Source organism: Passer domesticus, chromosome 1 (assembly GCF_036417665.1).
Source record: "Passer domesticus isolate bPasDom1 chromosome 1, bPasDom1.hap1, whole genome shotgun sequence".
In the NCBI taxonomy this organism is placed as follows: domain Eukaryota; kingdom Metazoa; phylum Chordata; class Aves; order Passeriformes; family Passeridae; genus Passer; species Passer domesticus.
Window position 1 is genome coordinate 5,973,879 of NC_087474.1, and position 19,458 is coordinate 5,993,336.

Here is a 19,458-nt window from a genome sequence, read left to right on the forward strand (position 1 = left end):
GTTTGCAGCCCTCCCACAGCATTGTCTGGCCCAACTCAAACAAACAAGCGAGATAGAAATAATTTCCTTTATGTTCAATCCCTCCAGTCACTCACTTCTCTAATAATTCAGTTCCTAGTGTTGATCCTTTTCTAAATATGGCCACATAAGCATAAGCAGCGAGTCTCAGTGCCAGCTATGCAATTTCTCTTTCCCACTGGGGACAAGTTTTCCAGCATCTCAGATGTTTTCAGAACAGACGCCTCCCCCACCACTGCCACATATACATTTTATTTTATTTCTTATGAACGCCTCTTACCCACAGCAGTTACAAGTGCCAAATCATCTGATTTCACAGAGTGTCAAAAGAAAAGCCAGATCTAAGAACTTATATAGCATTTTCTATCCCTTCTTCCTCTGCAACATGTTGATTTGGAAATAATACTCATTTGCTCAAATTCCAGTGGCTACAAGAAGTCTGCTGTCCCTCTCCAGTCATTTACACTGATCACAGGACTTAATCAACTACACCATGTTTCAGTAAGTTTAAGCTGTCCATGGGTACTGTCAAGGCTGTATGTGATCAAAGATACAAAACTAAAATTGTGGATTCATGCTATGAGTCTTAGCTTTAAGCATACTGATTTCCATGTTTCACAAAAAATAAACCTAAGGAACAGCCCATTTTTTACTGCTTCCAGACGAGCTATGAAGGCTTGTGTTAGAAAGCGTAACAAAATCCTTTTTATTTTTTAATTCAGTTGTAAGTTTTTGTTATTCTCTCATTACTTATGTACTACCACAGGTGGTCATGGCAAATTACCAACGTAATTTATGCTGGTTCTTTAACTGCAAGTCTAGCTTACTAATTAAATACCAGAAAAAAAACCCCAAACAAACCAACAAAAAAAAAACCCACACCCCAGTCTTCAGCAGTTAAAAAGCAGAGGCACAGGAAAGCAGGAGATACCCCCAGACAACAACAGAAGCCTCATATTTGTCTTTAGCACATTATGTTCAAATGAAAGCAGACACCATTTTAATTTCCTGGCATTTAATCAGAGGTGGATGGAAGAGGGCAGAGGAATAGGGAACCTCTTCAGCAGAGGTTTGGACAGGGCTGGGCCCTGGGGGGTGAACAAGGAGCCTCACAAAAACCAGGAGGCATTTCCAAGCACACAGCACAAACATAAAGGAGGGTCCAGCATGGGCTTGGCTCCACGGCACAAACAAAAGGGGATACTTGAATCATATTTTAATGAGGCTTTGCACGTGACCTGGTCCATTAGATGCTGAAATGCTGCTGCAGTTACTCTACAGCCACCTTGGCATTTGGTGGCTAATGCTCCAACTGGCCTCTACGGTACCCCTGAGGAAGGAAAAATAAATAAAGCTGCTGCAGCAGCTTTGGCTGATAACAGCATTAATACACTGGGGGCTTAAAAGATCTGTAGACCCACAGACATCAGCGTCATCAAGTGTGAAACCTTAACTCACTAATAACCAGTTGTATCAGGAGACATATTACGCAGAATAATTAAGTCAATTTATGTTATATAAAAAACAGGTTCATTATCCAAATACAAATATTATTTAACTAATAGAATAAATCAAAACTGAAGCTATGCAATAGACATTTAACATCAGAAAACAAGATACCGTGGTTCCTTAAGGCTGCAAAAAGTGAAGAAAATTCCTGCTCTAAGAACCACACCAAAACTTGCTAACAGTCCAGAAATCCTGCTTTTGGAGTCTATTTGTCTCTTACTGCCTTCAAAAGGCAGTCCTGTTACACACATACAATTTTTTTTTTCAGTTTAAATAAAATTTCCCTGATGTGCCCTAGCGCTGTCAACCACATCTTTGGAAAGCACAAAGTCTGGTTTTCCCACACATACATTTTCATGCATCCTGACAATTATAACCACAATTCACATTGAAAAGGTGATCACAAAATCAGCATCTACTGTCTCTTCCAACACTTACTACACAGCACTGATGCTAGCAGGCAGAAGGATCAAGAAAATCCCTGCTGCTCTCACACTCTGCAGCCGAACTGTGGAACTCCATGCCCAGCACACTGGAAGTTTGTGTGACTGAGAAGGGGCTGGACACACTCAAAGGAGATTTTTATGCTCAACAGATCTGACACAGCAACACTGTCCTTGACTCCACAAATCCCACAGTTCTTTCCCAATCTCCTGCAATTAGGGGTCTGCGGAAGTATCATTACAAAATTACTTTTGTCTTACTTTCCTATAAACCACTGCAGGAAACATGATGATGGGACATCCACATCTCTGATCTGACCCAGCACAGATGCTCTTGTGAAATAAGTAATTTCTCTAAATTATTTTACAAACAGACACTGAACCAAGAAATCACACTGCCCAGATTACTGTCACATCGAAAAATTCATCTTTAGCAACACTGAACTTCATTCCCAGCCTTGTACTCAATATCCTGTACTCTGAAAACTGAACCTGTGACTATGCAGCTTTTAGTGGTTTACAGAAGCTTCATTCCTCCAAAAGACTGGTTCCTGATTTCTGAGTCCACAGACTCCCACGTGGGCTTCCAGAGATTCAGTTCTGCATGGGGGGCAGCAAAGAAAATGCCCAAGCATCCTACAGACCTCCCCATCCAGGATCTTTGTCCATACTGTGCTGAAAATGTTATATACCTTATCCCCTACTCAGGTCATTATCTACCACAGCAAAACAATAACCTTAAGGCAAACTTCACGTCATACAATCATGCTTTTTAACAAGATGCTATCACTGCCAAAGAACATCCATTTTTCCTGTATTTAAGCAAAATTAAGCTCTTCTAGCAGATCCATGGATCCTCCTAAGTCATTGAATTTCTTGCACAACATCAGAAATAAGTTAAAGCCCCTCTGTCCTGTAAATACAATCACCTGACATTTTGTTGCTATCTTCTAATCTGAAATAATACCCAATTCATGAGCATTCTAACCTTACCTTTATATAGGGAATTTACAATTGTTTGCTTCTTGTCATTTGAAGACTACCAAGAGAGACTCATGCAAGGTTATTCTGCCCCCTCACCTTGGATAAAGTCCTGACTTTGAGCACTCAGGCTCATCTTTTTAATGGAATCTGACAAGCATCTTTGAATACCAGGACCAAAGAGCCAAGGAAGGAGTTTTATGAAAAACAGCTGGTGTTCATTGACTGTTGGCAAGCTCTTCCTCATTCCTAAAAGTTGCTTAATTTCACCCATCTACTTTCCATAAGGATGTGGTCAATGTTCATGAGGAAACCTAGTGAAAGACAAAGTGTATTATGCAGAATGCCATGACCTGGATGGTTTTGACTTGGAGTGTGTGTACTGGGATGGCACGGAGCTCTGTCAGTAAATTTCACTTTTGCTGCTCAGGTAGAATCAGGGTATAGGATGATCTGCAGAAAGTTTAGTTCTGATGAGTTTAGCAGGCTTAGCAGGCTGTTGAAAAGACTGGAGAGGAGATTACAGGAGAGATTATTTCAAGATACATCTTCTTTCAGTCCAAGCTGCAACCACTGAAAGGATTCTGCAGATTGAAGTCCCTAAAATGCAACCACTTCACCCACTCCCATCCTTGCTTCTCTTAGAGCCTTAAGAGACATGACCCCCCCACCACTGCTTTTCTGCCCCTAACTATACCACTACAGCACATCTTCCAAATTTCCAGGAAGCAATTCCATGTTCAGAAGATGTTACAGAACAGTCAGAAAAAATTGCCATTATAAACTGCAGGAGAGACTACAATCATCACTGACTTTTCCATTACAAAGAAGCCCTGGCAAGACAGCCTACCCTAGAAAAAGTCTACTACTCTTCACCTACAAATGTATGTCTTACTCACCAAGAAAGCCAACTAAGCAGCTCTCCTTTGCCTGCCTCCTGGCCTGAAACTTCTGGCACAGGGGTTGGTGAGAAGTGCAAGGATAAGATATGGAGTACTACATGCAAAATTATTCAGCCTTACATCACTCTGATAAAACTGAACACCTAATATCAGTTTTCCAGATGCTGATTGTGCTGGATGAAATCAGTAGGCTGGGCCTCAGAGGCATGAAATACATATCTAGCTCAGGAATAAGCATGGTTCTCTCTGAGTGACCCCAAAGTGCCCCTTTTTTCCCTTTGCACACAACAGGACTGTGATTCTTGCCAGCCTCTGCAAAGCAGTGGGAGTAAAACATGACTAATTGGCCAGTAAAAGAATAATAGAGAAATCAAGAACAAGTTTATGCAACTTATAATTGTTGTGATTTCAGCTTAGTACTGTTTCACAGAATCCAAGTTGACAGAAAACTGTTCTCACATTTTCTTGATATCTGAAGAATGAAAAACTATTCCACAATGCCTGGTTTATTTTTCTCTGAAGCATCCTCTTCCCCACAGTTTTTGATCATGCAGAGCAGCAATTGGTTAGCACTATTCAAAACAGTAGGTGCAGAACAGTCCAGGCTATCAAATTCTTACTTGTACTGATGAATGTTTACTCTCATGACTATTTTATTTCAATGGAAAACTTTCTATTGACTTGACTTGTCTTTGAAACAGAATTGTGTACCTTAGAGAATACCCCATCATGCTGATTAATAATTAAATGAATCCATACAGTACTTATTCACTGACAGTTCTTTATCTGGAGGTCCAGAGGCATCAATAATGAAAACTCCTCTGTAGTACTGGCAAAGCTGTCAGCAGCAGATGTTGAAGATTAGGCAGCCATGAGGAAAGAAATAAATATAATATAGGATAGTTTAGATATCAACTGTATGTAGGTCTGCCAATGATCAGGGGAACTACCTCTCCCTAACCTTTACATCTCTCAGCTTTCACCAGAGAAAACAGCAGCTAACTATCTTCATCAACATGGGTGAATGCAGATATCAGAACTGGCCAGAGCAACCCTGGCTACACAGCACAGCCCAGAAACTCTGACTTTCTGGTAATAAATAAACTGGAGTCAACCAATTTCAAAACACCCCCAAGGGAAGCAATAGAATAGCCTGAAATAGAAGCTGTTCACCAGCTCAGCTCCAGGATTCTAAAACTTTCTGTGGAAAAGTGACACAGCCATCTCAGTTACTGAACCACAGGCATCAAGACAGGTTCAATATCTACATGCATTTCTGAAAAATGGAAGAAAGTAATTAACTTACTAACTCCTCACAGCTAAACATTCTTCATCATTCTAGGTGGATTTTACTACCTGAACACAAATATACCAGAGGAAAAAAAGAGATGTGTCTAACTATTTTACATCTTGTTGACTAATAAATATCTGAACAAAATCTACAAGGCAGACTGCTCTCCCCAGTCCAGTTTCAAGAATTTGCTAATGCAGGATTGTACCCTGATCCAAACAAACCACCTCAGGAATCTTCCAGACTTCCTCACCATCACTCTCTTCTTCCAAGAACTAGACTTCAAGTAGTAATAGTTGTTATTTCTGGAGCTGCATAAAAATGTCTTCACATGGTTCCCTAGACTGTTTATTTTTCTGAATTTAAAAATTTTAGCTTCCTTTAACAAGGTGAAAACAAAGATCACAGGGACACAGAAATGAAAAGACACATAAGGATACAAAAAGACACAAAAAAATACACATAAGACTAAGCACTGCTTACAGGCAAGCTACCTCACCAAGGTGGATTAAGGTGAAAGAGAAAGACTGAAGTCCATGCTCCTCAACCTCCATCTCCCATCTGTTTTACAGATAATATTCCTGTAACTTTGGGCTCCTCTTTCCTGAGCACTGCAAACCCACAATGCTTCCAAAAGCTCTCTATCTTGTTTCTGTACTCCTTCCTATGAGCAATCAGCCTTCTAATAAAATACAGCAAAGCCAAAGTGAAATGCTTCCAACGAGAACAGTCTCTCAAAGGTTAACAGCAGTATTTAATGCTCAATCCTGACCTCCATTTTATGGCAGCCCTGAACATACACCGAATGACTTCTGCCACAGCTGTGACTAAACCTTCTGTACACAAGGCAAGGCTGACATGGCAGTGACAACACCTAGCACACCTATTATTTGACCCAGATCAAGGACCTTTGAAAAGGTTACAAAATATTCTAGGTTCATTCATTCCCTCATCACTCTCCTTGACCACTGCTGGTGGCTCCTCGCATGCTAAATACGTTCTCAACAGTGCCACAAAACCATGCTGACAAAATTGCCCCACTCAAGCCTAAGGGCAAGGTGACTAAAATAAAGCTCCAACCTTATTTCTTCTCATTGCTCCAGATACACCATCCTTGTGTGGTCCCATCCAACCCATCCCTTCCTCTTTGTTCCACCAAATACATCCTTTCACCCTGTTCCTCCTGCTTCAAAAAAGCCTTCAAATTGTATTAAAACTCAGTACCCTCACAAGTCTCTTGATCCAAAGGCAGCACATTTCTGCAGAACTGTAAGCCTAAATAAGAATTCTGTTTGAGGTTTTCTGAATTCTGGAAAAAATACAGCTCCCTTTCCTCCTGGTCTAAACTCCACCTCAAACACATCCCCCACGGAATGATTATTCCCAGAACTGCCCTTTTCAGAGTTTGTCCCATTTTTCTCTATGGCACCTGATGTTACTTGCTAACAGGGACTGCAAACTGGTTAACTATAAACTATATATAAACTATATAACCAGGCAGTAATAACCTGCTCTTATATGCATTTCTTCCTGAATGGAGTCTTCCAAAAGCAACCTACCATCTCTTTTTATACTATGGGGGCCTAGAAATTAAAAGTAAGAAAATAAATAATTAAATAAATAAATAAATAAGTAGAGAAAAAGAAGATCCAGAGTAAAAACAACATGGAAGTGACTGTGGTTGGAAGGAACATATTGAGCTCCATCGAAAACAACTAATTCATTCCTGAAACTGAATTATACGCAAGACCTGCAAGTTCTGGCTAAAGAAACAAATACACAAGCAGACTCTTCTTTTCTAATTAAGTAACATTACACAAGAATTCACCTTTCAATGTTTGAAAATCAGGACGAAATCATGGGACAAAGAGGCCAGCGTGAAATCTTTTATTTTCTAGCTGTATTACAAAAGCACCATCAGCACAAGCCACACTTCTGTGTAACATTTCTCCAGTGAGTACAAACAAGAGGGAGACTTCCCTGAAGAGACAGACAGAAACGCAGAGTGCTATGACTAACTTCCAACAGACCTTATGGAGGAGCCAAATATCCTCCAAATGATGATATCATCTATGCTTGTGCCTGGCTTTGGACCTCAACACTGAGATGAAAAAAAAATTCTAACGAGAAAGGCCACACATAATTACACTCCATTTTTATTTAAATCAAAGATATTTCCAAAGGACAAAGCTTAACTGTGATGTTTCGCCACTCAACTCCATCTGAGATGTCAGGAGGAAAAAAAAAAAAAAAAAATCTGTCAAGACCACTAAAAGACTCATCTGTTTGCTGAATACATTCCACATCAGATTACCAAACACAAAGACGTGAACGCTGTCAAACAGAAGGCGCTCACCTATTCCCAAAGCCACGTGACAGCTCCTCTGCCACGCTTTCCCCACCGAATTTCCGTGACATTTCCTGGTTCACCTCGGCCGTCCCAGGGAGCACCAGCGCGGCGCAGCAAATGCCATGAATCGCAAGAAGACATCTGATATCTGTGATATCACACGCTGGGATCCTGCCAGAGAACCTCAACATGCCAAAAGGATTTCGCAGAGGAAAGACAGAATTATAAAAGACTAGCTCTGAAGGCCCACTGTCAAACTGGATTTTAGTACTTCTTCAAACACCCCCTTGTCCCAGGAGCTTTAGTAATTCCTAAAATTGGATCTGCCCAAATAGAACGAAATAGCGTATTTCAGCTTTTTTAGAGTATGTTTTTGACAACACTCCAGAGCCAGTCCCCCATGCTCTTGGGATGTGTGTTTTATACTAAATGGTATACACCAAGCACATATTCCTCCATACTAAGAGTTTTCCATCCACACTTTCAGAACAGGAAACCAGAATTGCAAAGCCGTAAGATTTGACAGCACCGATGAGAAAATAATACTTTAACCATTATTTTTAAATAGCTGAATAAATAAAATACAGTAAGTCTGGAAATTCACGTAAAGCACATATTGAATAGTCCTTTTAGCCAAAAACAAAAGGAGAAACAAATACATGGCTGCTTTTAATTTCTGCTCAGCCATCTACCCTTAAGAGATCATTTTCAGGCAAGTCCAATGAACAGTCACATTAAGAAACTGTACATGATGCAACTACTTTCTACTGGTATATTATGTAAATTACAATAATATCACCCCCTGTGTCCTCCCCTCCAAAAAAAAAGCTTCCAAAGAACATTTTACCAAAACTCTGCTGAAGAGAATAATACAGAAAAAAAATAAAAAAGAAAAAAAAAAGGCAAGGAGAAAAAAATATAAAAAAAAATATAAGTCAACAGAGTCTGACAAAATAATTATGTAAAATTAAATACTATTCCTACCAAAACAAAAATATTTTGACTTAAAAGCATCTATATTTAATGCTGGCAGAATATTACATATTACTTTGCATAGAATGGACAAAACAAAAGAAGAGTCATAAAACAGTTTACAAAGATGACCTGTGAGGCAAGGAACTAAAAACTACAGATACTTGAACTCCAAGTATATTCTCAAAAGAAAGGCCATTTACAACAAAGTAGTAAAAGATGCATAACCAAACCCTTTAAAAACAAATGTACAGTAGTCATCAGTGAAGTTACTGAATAGCACTTAAGAGCAGCTAACCACACAGCAATGAGAAAAAAAAGTCTATCTTACAAGTAGATGGTTAAAATATTTCCACTCAGCAGTCTGGAAGCTGCAGTTATTTTCTGTAGCAAGTGGATTTTATTGTGCAGGAGCATCAAACAGCACACACGACCATCACCACGATGTACACACAGCACAAAGACCCCTGCACGTAACCTCCAGCTCAGGAGCTGTGTGTACTTCAATACCCAGCACTGCACAGTCACTGAGAACCCTTAAATGTCTGCCCAGTTGTTTCAGTTTTGCTACAGGAGTACAAACCCACTACTGCTTTATTTCTTCACGTGAAAAAGCCTCAAACCATTTTCATACTGATCTTCAGATCTTTCAACAGCTCTACGCCAAATAACACTATTCTAAGAAAAAAAAATTAAGTTAAACAAAAATCTAAACTAACTCAGGAACGTTTTTCAATTATGTAAGAATCCAGTTAGAGTGTTAACTAATGATTTACTGGTGTGTAGTGTTTAGTATCCAGAATGAGGCACAAGACCGAAGGAGTTTTTCAGGAAAATACAAAACACTACACAAATTAACTGGTTCATATTTTGAAAGCATAGGTTGTTATGTTGGGTAGGTTTTTTTTTAATCAACCTGCTACAAAGTAAGGCCACAGGAAAAAGGGGTAGCTAGCCTCTCACAGTGCCCAAATTTAAAAAAAAAAAAAAAAGAAATAGACTTTTTCTTTTTACAGTTGTACCAAGTTTGTTAAAGCCAGCCAGTTACATAACACTTACTTTGACTTATGACCTATTTGCTCACACAAAATCATCATATATGATGGTCTGACCATCCATTATGCGCCAGAAACGTATTTTATTTTTTAAAGTGTTTTTCTTTTTCTCTCTTAGTTTAGAACTACAGTTTAAAACAGTGGGGGGATCACCTAAAATCAACACTATAAAGGTATGCTTTGAAAGCATGCAAAATTAAAATGGCACGTTCTTCAAAAATAGCGTGCACGGAATACTCCAAAATATTAAAGAAAAATTAACCCTATCTCCATTTTCCATCTCTCCAGTATTTACATCAGGAAGTGACAAAAAAAAAAAAAAAAAAAAAAAGGAAAAATAAATAGTTGTGCTTGAGGTATCCATATAAAGTCGTATTTTTTACAGAATATCTGCGGGCACACGTGTGTAGGTGTACCCAGGGCAGCGCTGACCGGATGCCCGGGTCAGAGCGAGCGGGGCTCTTTCTCCCACCCACCACCCTCCTTCTCCTTATTTTTATTTTGTAAACGGCCGCCGATTCTCCAGCCAGCGTGTAACTTGAACCTCTACACCCACGTCTGGACACGGGTCCGGGTTTTTTTTTTTTGGTTTTTTTTTTTTTTTTTTTTTTTGACCCAACGGCGTCGAATCCGCCGTGCCGAGTGTCAGCGGCGCCCAGTCCCCACGCCAAGTTTGCCGCCCGGTCCCGGCGGGTCCCCGGTCCCCGGGGAGCCCCTTCCCGCTGTCACCGCCTGCCCTCCATACAAAGAAGTTCAGCGCCAGCCGTACTCACCCCCGGCGAACTGGCTCTGCGCGACATCGCCCAGCGCCGCGGAACCGCTCGCAAATCCCCTCTGGAAAATGGAGGGGCTGGCACCCGGTGCGATCCGGAGGGAAGAGAAGTTATTTACATGCCAGGGCCCGAGCCCGGCGCGCAGCGGAGACGGCGATGCTCAGCGCTGCCCGCGGTCTGCCATGTTCGTGCCGCTCGCTCGGCGCTCCCCCGGCCGCTGCCCCGGGGCCTCGGGCGGCTCTACAGGGCCCCCCCCATGGCGGCGCCGCCGGGGAGCGATGCGCCACAGCCCCGATCGCCGCGGAACTTCGGCTCCGGGATCCTCCCCGAACCAGGCTGGGGCCGCCGGCGGAGGAGGGCGGAGGGGGAGGGGAGTGGGGGGGGGGAAAGGGGAGGGGAAAAAGGAAAAAAAAAAAAAAAAAAAAAAAAGAGAAGGAGAAAAAAAAAAAAAAAAAAAAAAGGAAAAAAAAAAAAAAAAAAAAAAGGGAGCCGAGGGAGAGAAAGTAGATCCGACGCAGCCGGGCGCCGCCAATGTGCGGACCGGAGCGCTGCGGCAGGAGCGGGGCCGCCCGCGCTCGGGAGGCGGAGCGGCGGCGGCCGGAGGCGCAGCGCCCCCGCCGGAGGCTCCCCCGGGCCGGCCCCCGCCCGCACCCCGCACCCGCGGGGGCCCGCACGGCGAGCCCGGGGCGAAGCGCGCCCCGAGCGCGGCGGCGCCCGGCCGCTGCCCCGGGGCTGCCCGGGAGCGGGCTCCGAGCGCGGCGGGCGGCAGCGCTCCCGCTCCCTTCCCCCCACGCCCGCACTTTTCCATTTAACAAAGCGGCGCAACCAAAAGTTACGTTTCCATAGACGCCCGGCCGCTTTCCTGGCGGCCCCTCCTCGGCTGCTGGGGCTGCTCCGGGAAAAGCAGGGTTTCACGCGTGAAAGGTTATCGTGGGACTCCGGGGATCGCCTTTTTTTTTTTTTTCCCCTTCTTTTTCCACAGAATCACAGGACTCTTTGAGTTGGAGATCAACTTCAAGCCCCGGCCAAGGCAGGGTCACCTAGAGCAGGTGACACAGGAACGCGCCCAGGTGGGTCTGGAATGACTCCATGACTTTCCTGGGCAGCCTCTTCCACTCTGAACATAAAGTAGTTCTTCCTCATGTTGAGGTGAAACTTCTTAGTGTTTAATTTTGTGGTTTTAGTGTTTTATGCTTTAGTTTTCTTTTTTTTTTTCTCTCCCCCAACGCTTTCCAGGCTGCTCTACACTTCTCCAAAACAGTCTGGAATGGACAAGCTAGGAAAGCAAAGCTTGACAAATGTCCATCTACAAATGGCTCTTTCCTAATCCTCCAAAAGCTCCCTGCCAATTTTATTCTCCTACAGAGAGAAAAACAAATCAAGAAAACATTACGCAAGTGTCACTTCACTCGCATCGATAGATACTTGCAAACCAATGGGTCCTGCCAATTTGAGCAGTAATGCAACTACCTTTGTTCAACTTCCCTTCACACAAAAACCCCGAAGCAGCTGTTGGGTAATGCTTTGCTTCTGTCAATCTCAAGTTTTCTTAAAATTTGCTTAACTATCAGACATCTGCAAGACACAGGTTGACACATTGACAACAATAATCTCATTTGTCTGCCAAACAAAGTAAGACCATGCATCACCTCTATTTTCTCACTCATCTTGGTATTTTTTTCTTATCAAATTGTCTTCTGTCACACCGAGCTGCAGCTGGACATAGTTAATCTTGGGCACCATCTGTTGTGGACAAGCAAGTAAGTTCAGTATTGCCTTATGAGTACTAGTTAGAGAAATTCTCAATAAATGCACCTAGGAACTCAAAGATATCATTTCACCTCTAAGACTGAACAAAACAAACCCAAAATCCCACAGAATGGCATCTACCCAGGTAGAGGGAGTGGACCAATGCTGCCTCTCCTTCCATTTTCAACTGGAACATGTTCTAGGTGCCCAGCCTACAGGAAAGTTTTTTATCAAACACATTCTGCAAAGATGAAGATAAAATTTTAAAATGAAAGCACTCACATGAAAAAAATCTCCAGGTGTTTACTCTGAAACAAGTAACTATTGTATAAGAGCCATTGTGCCATGTTAGTACAGGTACGGACTCATAAATATATTTGGCTACAAGGTGCTATCAAGCTCTGGCTTATCAGCACATCTCTGTAACCACATGTATTAGCACACTCATTCTGCTGCAATGAGAAGGTTAAATATGTTATTCCAAACCTTAGCTGAGGTGGGGAATGTCAGGGGTTTATTTTGCAGTGAGGGTTGGTTGCCTTGGTCCAACCAACAAGTGGTGAATTGCAACGCCCCTAGTGAGCCATTGATCACTTTGCCTATTCCCTTTCACACTCACAGTCCTCCAGGTTCAGCCAGGACAAGCCTCTGTTGGGCATCCCTCTCTGCTGAGTTTAAACACTTTTCTAACCAATGATTCCCCGATCAACTAAAGTAAGCTCCTCTTCAAGCAAAGAAGATATCAAAGAGCAGACAGAAGCTGTATGTTCTCCAAACTGTATTAAGTAAAAGGAGTGTTTAGGGTCAGTAGGTTAAGCAAGCCTGGAATACCAAGTTTCCCATGTGTCATCTATCCCATAACTGCCTGTTTTCATGAGCTTCCACCACAACCCTGGAGTGCCACCATTCCAGGTGACAGCCCTGCAGCATGAGTGACCCTCCATCAATTCACATCACTGTCTGTGCTCCTGTACCTAAAACTGCAGATGTTTCACACGTTACACTGCTAAAAACTTTAGGTTCCAACCTATTACTAGAAGGTAATGGGTCACCTGACAAGTTTAAGTATGCTAGCGCAAACAAGTTCTAATTTAGGAACAGCTGGTTAAAATAATAATAATAAATTACTCTCAGTATTTTTCCCTGCTGCTCATGTGGCCCAAGATCCAAGCTAACAGGTATGAAGCCATATTAACTGGCCTTGTTCTTCCCCTTCTTTGGGGATGTATTTTCTCTCACATCAAATGGTGGCATTTAGTTATTTTACTGTAAGAGCACATAAATTGCCATAAAAATCTTAGGAAGGAAAAAGTGTAATTTTACTACAGCACAGTCAGATGTGGTCCAACACCAGTCATGTTGACTGATTACCACTTCTCCACACAAACTGCCCATAAATTGCACGCAGTAGGATTATATGTTCAGCAGCAGCTCCAATGGAAGCTGATCCCACCCCACACCTCTTCCTCCCAGCCTCGGAACTGCTCCCATTCAGCTGAAGGTTGGATTGTGAACCAGACACATGGACCAAACCTGCTACAGGGCAACCCAGCAAGAAGCAGCAGGGCTGGACACTGAGAAAAGGCAAAGCAATTGTGTCTGCAGCAGCTCCCTGCCCTGATTCACACATCTCCACAAACGTGTGTCACCATAATGGCAAGGCAGGAAGTGTTTATGCCAGTGCTTCTGCCAAGAAAATGTACATGGGAAAAATGGGACCAGTCGTCTCTCCTCAGACTTCTTTTTTTTTTTTTTAATAAGCAACAGAAGTGATAGATTTAATGATTAAGATAAAAACTTATGTCTATACATATGGTGGACTGTTTTCTTCCAAGCTCAAATTGATTAACTCAAGGATGCCACTCTTGAGTGAATCAAGACACATTGAGCAAAGCAGCCCTATCTGTTTGTGATAGGCCCTGTTTACATTCCTAACTTTGAGAGAATGTTTCTTCACAGGAACCAAGAGAAATTCAGAAACAAACAAGTCACCAATTCCAATATATTCCTATCAAAATTTCAGATGGAACACATACACAAATAAAAGACATGGGCTTCTCAACAGAAGTATTGGTTACTCTAACTGGGTCATAGATTTGATCTGTTACTTCATTGATTTTAAAATGTAAAGACAGATACATTGAGAAGCTCAAAAATGTGTTTGTCTTTCCTAAACATTTTCCTCAACTCCTGCCGACCTGCTATTTCCAAAATATTCAATGGGTTTCTAAAAATATTACAGTTGTAACAACTTGAGATTAAGCGCTAAGTACTGAGCTACAAAAGGACAACAGCAGAAAATGCAAATATTTCTCCTTAGCTTGGCAATTCTACTGAAATGTAAAGGCATTTTACCTTCTAGCATCCCTTTATGCTTCCATGCTACATAGCAACTCAAACCACCCTCTTCTGTGAATAATTTCTCCATAAATTCCAATATCCATGCCAAAGGATTAAACAGAAGACTGACTGCTTTTTTTAATGCATTTGAAGGGGTTTGGAAGTTCTTCGTTTCTAACCTGTACTACAACATTCTCTAGAGATAGACTTCATTTCTAAGAGTAAAAAATAAAATGAAAAAAAGGTTCTAAACCAGTTCCAAACAGTCTATTTCCTCTCCCCTGCTCTCTCTTCTTGTGAGCATAAACCAGATGATATCTAGACCCAAAGACAGGTTGGCAGCACGTCACACAGCCAAGAATCGTGTATTAACTGCATACCCACATTAACATACTGTGATAAATTCGATTTAAAGCCATTACATCTAAGATGCCATATCTAGCAAGCTTGCTTTTAGAAACCGAAATTGAACAGCAATGTAAGTCAGGTAATTAAAATAGCTTTATAAAGAAAGCATCACATTCTGTCTTTTCTCATGGTTTTGACCGGCAAGGTTTGGCAAATATAATTTCCAACCCCCCTGCCATGGGCAGGGACACTTTCCATTATCCCAGGCTGCTCCAAGCCCCATCCAGCCTGGCCAGGAACACTTCCAGGGATGGGGCATCCACAGCTTGTCTGGGCAACCTGTTCCAGTGCCTCACCACGCTCACAGCAAAGAATTTGTTCCTAACAAATCTGATCTAAACCTGCACTCTGACAGTGTGAAGCCATCTCCCCTTGTCCTGTCACTGGAGTTCCTGATGAAAATTTTATCACAAAAAAAAAAAAAAAAAAAAAAAGGATGAGCAAATAAATACAGAGAGGACTAAAAAGCAATATAAAAACCACAAGTTCAAAAGAAAATGCAATATTGGAAGAGGCAAAACCCAGAAATACCTGAACACTCCCAGGCCATCAGAAAATGACTCATTGCTAGTGACATGCATTGTTAGCTGCTAGCACAGGCAGGACCAAACTGTTTTCAACAATGCATGATGGAAATCCAGTGAGAATGTAAATTCTGACATATTTGCTTTAACGTAATCAAAATAGCCCTACCCTTTTCTAGCAGATAAAGTTTTAAATCTACTTTTTAAAAAGAAAATCTGGAATGCCAGGTGACACCATTTCTGAAAAAAACAATCCCAATGTGTAAGGAAGTAATAATTTATTTAGTATATGTGGAATCACACAGATTAATAGATAAAGCAAGTATCAAGTGACAAAGGAAATAAGAAGCACAGACAATGAAACAAAGAGATTGAGTAAACTATTTTTCTTTCCATAAACAATACAGGAAAACACCATCTAGGAAATAAAAGTTATTACACATCATTCACTGTGTAAAAGCAATGGGTACCACAGAAATAATGGACACCACCATCAGAAGGGATGCTCATGGAATAGGATCACACAGTCACTCAGGTTGGAAAAGACCTCCGAGGTCAGCCAGTCCAACCTCCTCCTCAAAGCTGGTCAGAGTCAGTTCCCAAAACGGTTTAAAAATATTTTGAAGTTCAATTCATTGTTTACATAACTGTGTAATTACACACAGTGCTGAAATCCAGTGGGGGGACCCTATTTGAAATAACTTATGCCAACTACAGACAACAGAGATCAGGGCATAAAGGTGATATTCAGACAACCTAAATCACACCTAAACACTTTGTTTAGTATTTCCTATTAGACTGCCCCTGCCCAGACCCCAGTCCATCTGAATTGCATTTCAGAGATAACTACTTCATTCTTCTAAGCACAAGGACCTCTGCAGAACTTAAAAACACTTCCTCCTTTCATTAGTAAGCTCCTTTAGAATAGTACAATAAATATAATTATTCCTTTTAAGTTTTGAAAGAAAACAATTCAGACAGAAACCATCACAATGCTCCAAAAAAAGAAACCTAGGTAGCATGACTACAGGAGCTAGAATTCAGCCCCTGCCCTGTCCCCAAGGCCCATTACTAATAGCTGTTATAGAATATGCTCCCACACCACATGACGTGGTCACATCCATGCAGATATAAATTCCCCAGGTTCAGTTCAGGCTACACACTAGGGGACAAAAATAAAAGAGAAAAACAAAAGAGAGAGAGAAACCCCCAGAAATATTTAACAACTCAACTGAACAACATTTATAGTCTTTAGATAAAAGCCAGCTAACAGATGTCTATCACAACACTTTTCCAAATTCTAGCCACACGAGGAAAACAGTGCATCTGAGAAGATATGGAATAGCTGAGAGCCCAAGCTTCAGCTCAAGTTTAAACATGTCCAAGACAATTATGACTTCACTTTTTCTAAGTGTGAGCACGTTAACTAAGTATAGACAAGAAACTCTCATTGGTCTAAAAAAGCCTTTAAAATAACATGATCAAGCTAACAATGTAAAAACTGGTTATTTTTTTCTATCAAGACAGTCCAAAGCAAGTAAAATTAAAAGAGACACATGAATAAAAAAAAAAGCTGAAAATATTCTTAAACAAATATTTATTTATATTATCAGTAATTTAAAACCCCCACTGACAGCATCTGGTTAACAAGCCTTGAGATCAAGATTTTCTGCTTGTCCATAAAGTAGGTTCACAACCAACAGTACTTTCTCTGTTCTGCTCTACCAATACATCCTTGTCTGAGAAGACCACATAGACAGCACATAAAATGTGAGTTTACCAAGCTTTTATATTATTCTTTACCAACTAATACATTTGAAATGAGTGTATTTCCAAGCTGCTCACAGCATACTACAAGATAAAGACTACTCTGCCATTCCATTAAAGAAAGAGACAACAGCATAGCCAGACATGAGCCAGCCCTTAGTGGTACATGAAAGAGCTCAGAGATTATTTCTTTAAATAATTTTGCTTATAGATAATTTATTTCTTGAGTTACCCTCCCATTTCTGGGCCCAGATCCCTCCTAAAGGGTTTCTGGAAGACACAGGCAGAAATATAAATTAGAACTCCTGCCAAATGTGTTTTGCACTTTCCTTTGTATAGATCTCTACCAGGATGCCTGGTGCAAGGTTAATTACTCAAAAGATGAACCAGGAAACATTGTGTGTGAGAAGCCTGAAGTAGCACTGAAATCCAGCATTTCCCAGAGCCTCATCCCATCTCCTCTGCTCCCTCTAGAGCAATTCTGCAGTGAGCTGTTCCTCCTAAACCCACATCCCTATGGGTTAGAGAACATTAACTGTGGCACACTGTTTGCCCAGGAGGCTGGAAGTGAAACTGATGAGAATTCTATCAGTTTGATTGAATTCCTCCTTGAAAGAACACCAACAAAACAAATCCAGTTATGGTTATACCAGAACATGAAAGGTAGTTGGTGGTGGTGGCCTTGAGGCTGACAAGCACAGGACAGCTTCCATCCACACTATCTAATTCCCAAACTCCCACACAAAGCAGCCACACACAAACTATGCTGGGAACAGCGTGGGGACCACAGGAAACCTTGGGCCAGCCTTGAGAACTGTTTGGCAGAATGGATGAGCAACCACTGGAAGCGTGTGACAGCGGAGACAACGCTGGGGACAGCAGTGTCCAGCAACTCCAAACATTCCCTGCTGGGATTTTCACAACCATGGACAAGAAGCTGAGTGCTTCATGTGCCAGAACACTATTGCTGGCTACAGCCATGCCCCTCATCCACACAAAACAAGCACAGCCACAAATTAGCCCCTTTTAGAAATGGAAAAATTTAATGAAACTGAAATGATCAGTTATTTTTATTTCAAAATTCCCTTTTCCAAGCTTTTTCTCACAATGAAAAGCATCTGGCCCATTTCTAAGTTCTAGTCTCATCCAGTTCAGTGGGCCACGGTAAGAAAAAAATAGTCACTTGCTTTTATTACAAAGAAAAAAAAAAACAGAGAAGGAAAAAAGCTGGAGGTGAAACAAACACATAAGCAACAGAGAAGGGGAACTAGGGGGAAAAGGAACTGGGAAGGCTGGGAGATATAAATCTGAGGAAGCTGCTGAGGCTTTGGAATCCACTAGCAGAAGTTTTCAGAGCACGTATCTCAGAGGGTAAGAGGAGGCCTTCATCATCCATACGTCTAATAGAAAACCAAAATATCAGAACAAACAGCCCAACATGTTTGTGAAAACGCTGAGGACAACTGTTTCACAAAGTTGAGGGTGCCAGAAGAGCAGTTACTTCGCACTTCACTCTATTAGGGCAGGCTCCATTTTAAACATCTCAATGTGTACAGTGATTTGGCTGGAAGTGGTAACGAGAAGCACTCGCTGTGCCAAGGAAGGGGGAAAGCGAGAGCAGCAGAGAGGGAGAGCAAGTTTTTATCTTCAATTAACTGAAAGGAGAAAAGCAAATTTCAACAAACTCTTTGAACTTGTTGCTAGAATCTCTTGAGACTACAATTTAAAGGAGGACTGGCATTTATTGTACTGGAATGTGCACAATGGCAAAGTATTCCAAAGCAGGGGAGAGATAGGAAATGTATATGAACAATACAGGCTACATAAAAGCAGCCAGTAATAAGGGTCTGAAACTAGAAAGAATCATATTAGGAATGGAAACAAGGGCATTTTAATGAATATAAAGGAACAGCATAAACTGTCAGGGATAAAAATCAGAAGAGATAAAAGCACAGCATGCAGTATTACCACTGTGCAGTATAAAAGGCAAACAAACTTTCAGAAATATTTTAGAAGTAAGAAGTAAAACACCAAAGTCTGTACAAACAGTGTTTAGAAAGAACAAACGGATAACAAAACAGACTCAAATGCCATTTTCTGTATTTTAGCCTTCATAAAACAGATTTATTGTAGCTAATACTAGAAACTAATTTTGTTGCTAGACTAAATAATCAGAGAAATTCAAGTCAGCAGGACTGGAAGAATTTCACACAATGCTTAAGAAACAGAAGTAATCTCTAAGCTATGAGCAATCATCTTCCCTAATACAGTCCTGGTAAAAGTGCCCTAAGAGAGGCTGGCAACAATGAGCTATGGCACCCAGAGGGTTTTTATTTGCAAATTCTTTTCAATCCATGTGGATGAACATTGCAAGAA

General features: G+C 41.4%; 1 protein-coding gene across 13 annotated transcripts in view; it reads right to left on the reverse strand.

The window, feature by feature from the left end:
• The window catches only part of KMT2C (lysine methyltransferase 2C), a 187,325-nt gene that overhangs the window by 158,774 nt on the left and 9,093 nt on the right, over nucleotides 1–19,458 (reverse strand). For 9 of the 13 annotated variants that reach the window (XM_064430878.1, XM_064431025.1, XM_064430805.1 and 6 more), the window contains exon 1: nucleotides 7,501–7,700. The exons of 3 other annotated variants lie outside the window; for them this stretch is intronic. In XM_064430878.1, the coding sequence (XP_064286948.1) occupies nucleotides 7,501–7,685 (185 nt within the window). In that variant the 5' untranslated portion in view covers nucleotides 7,686–7,700. Of the gene's footprint in view, nucleotides 1–7,500; nucleotides 7,701–10,294; nucleotides 10,662–19,458 lie in introns of those variants that run through there. One more of the 13 variants, XM_064430949.1, reaches the window with a different exon arrangement.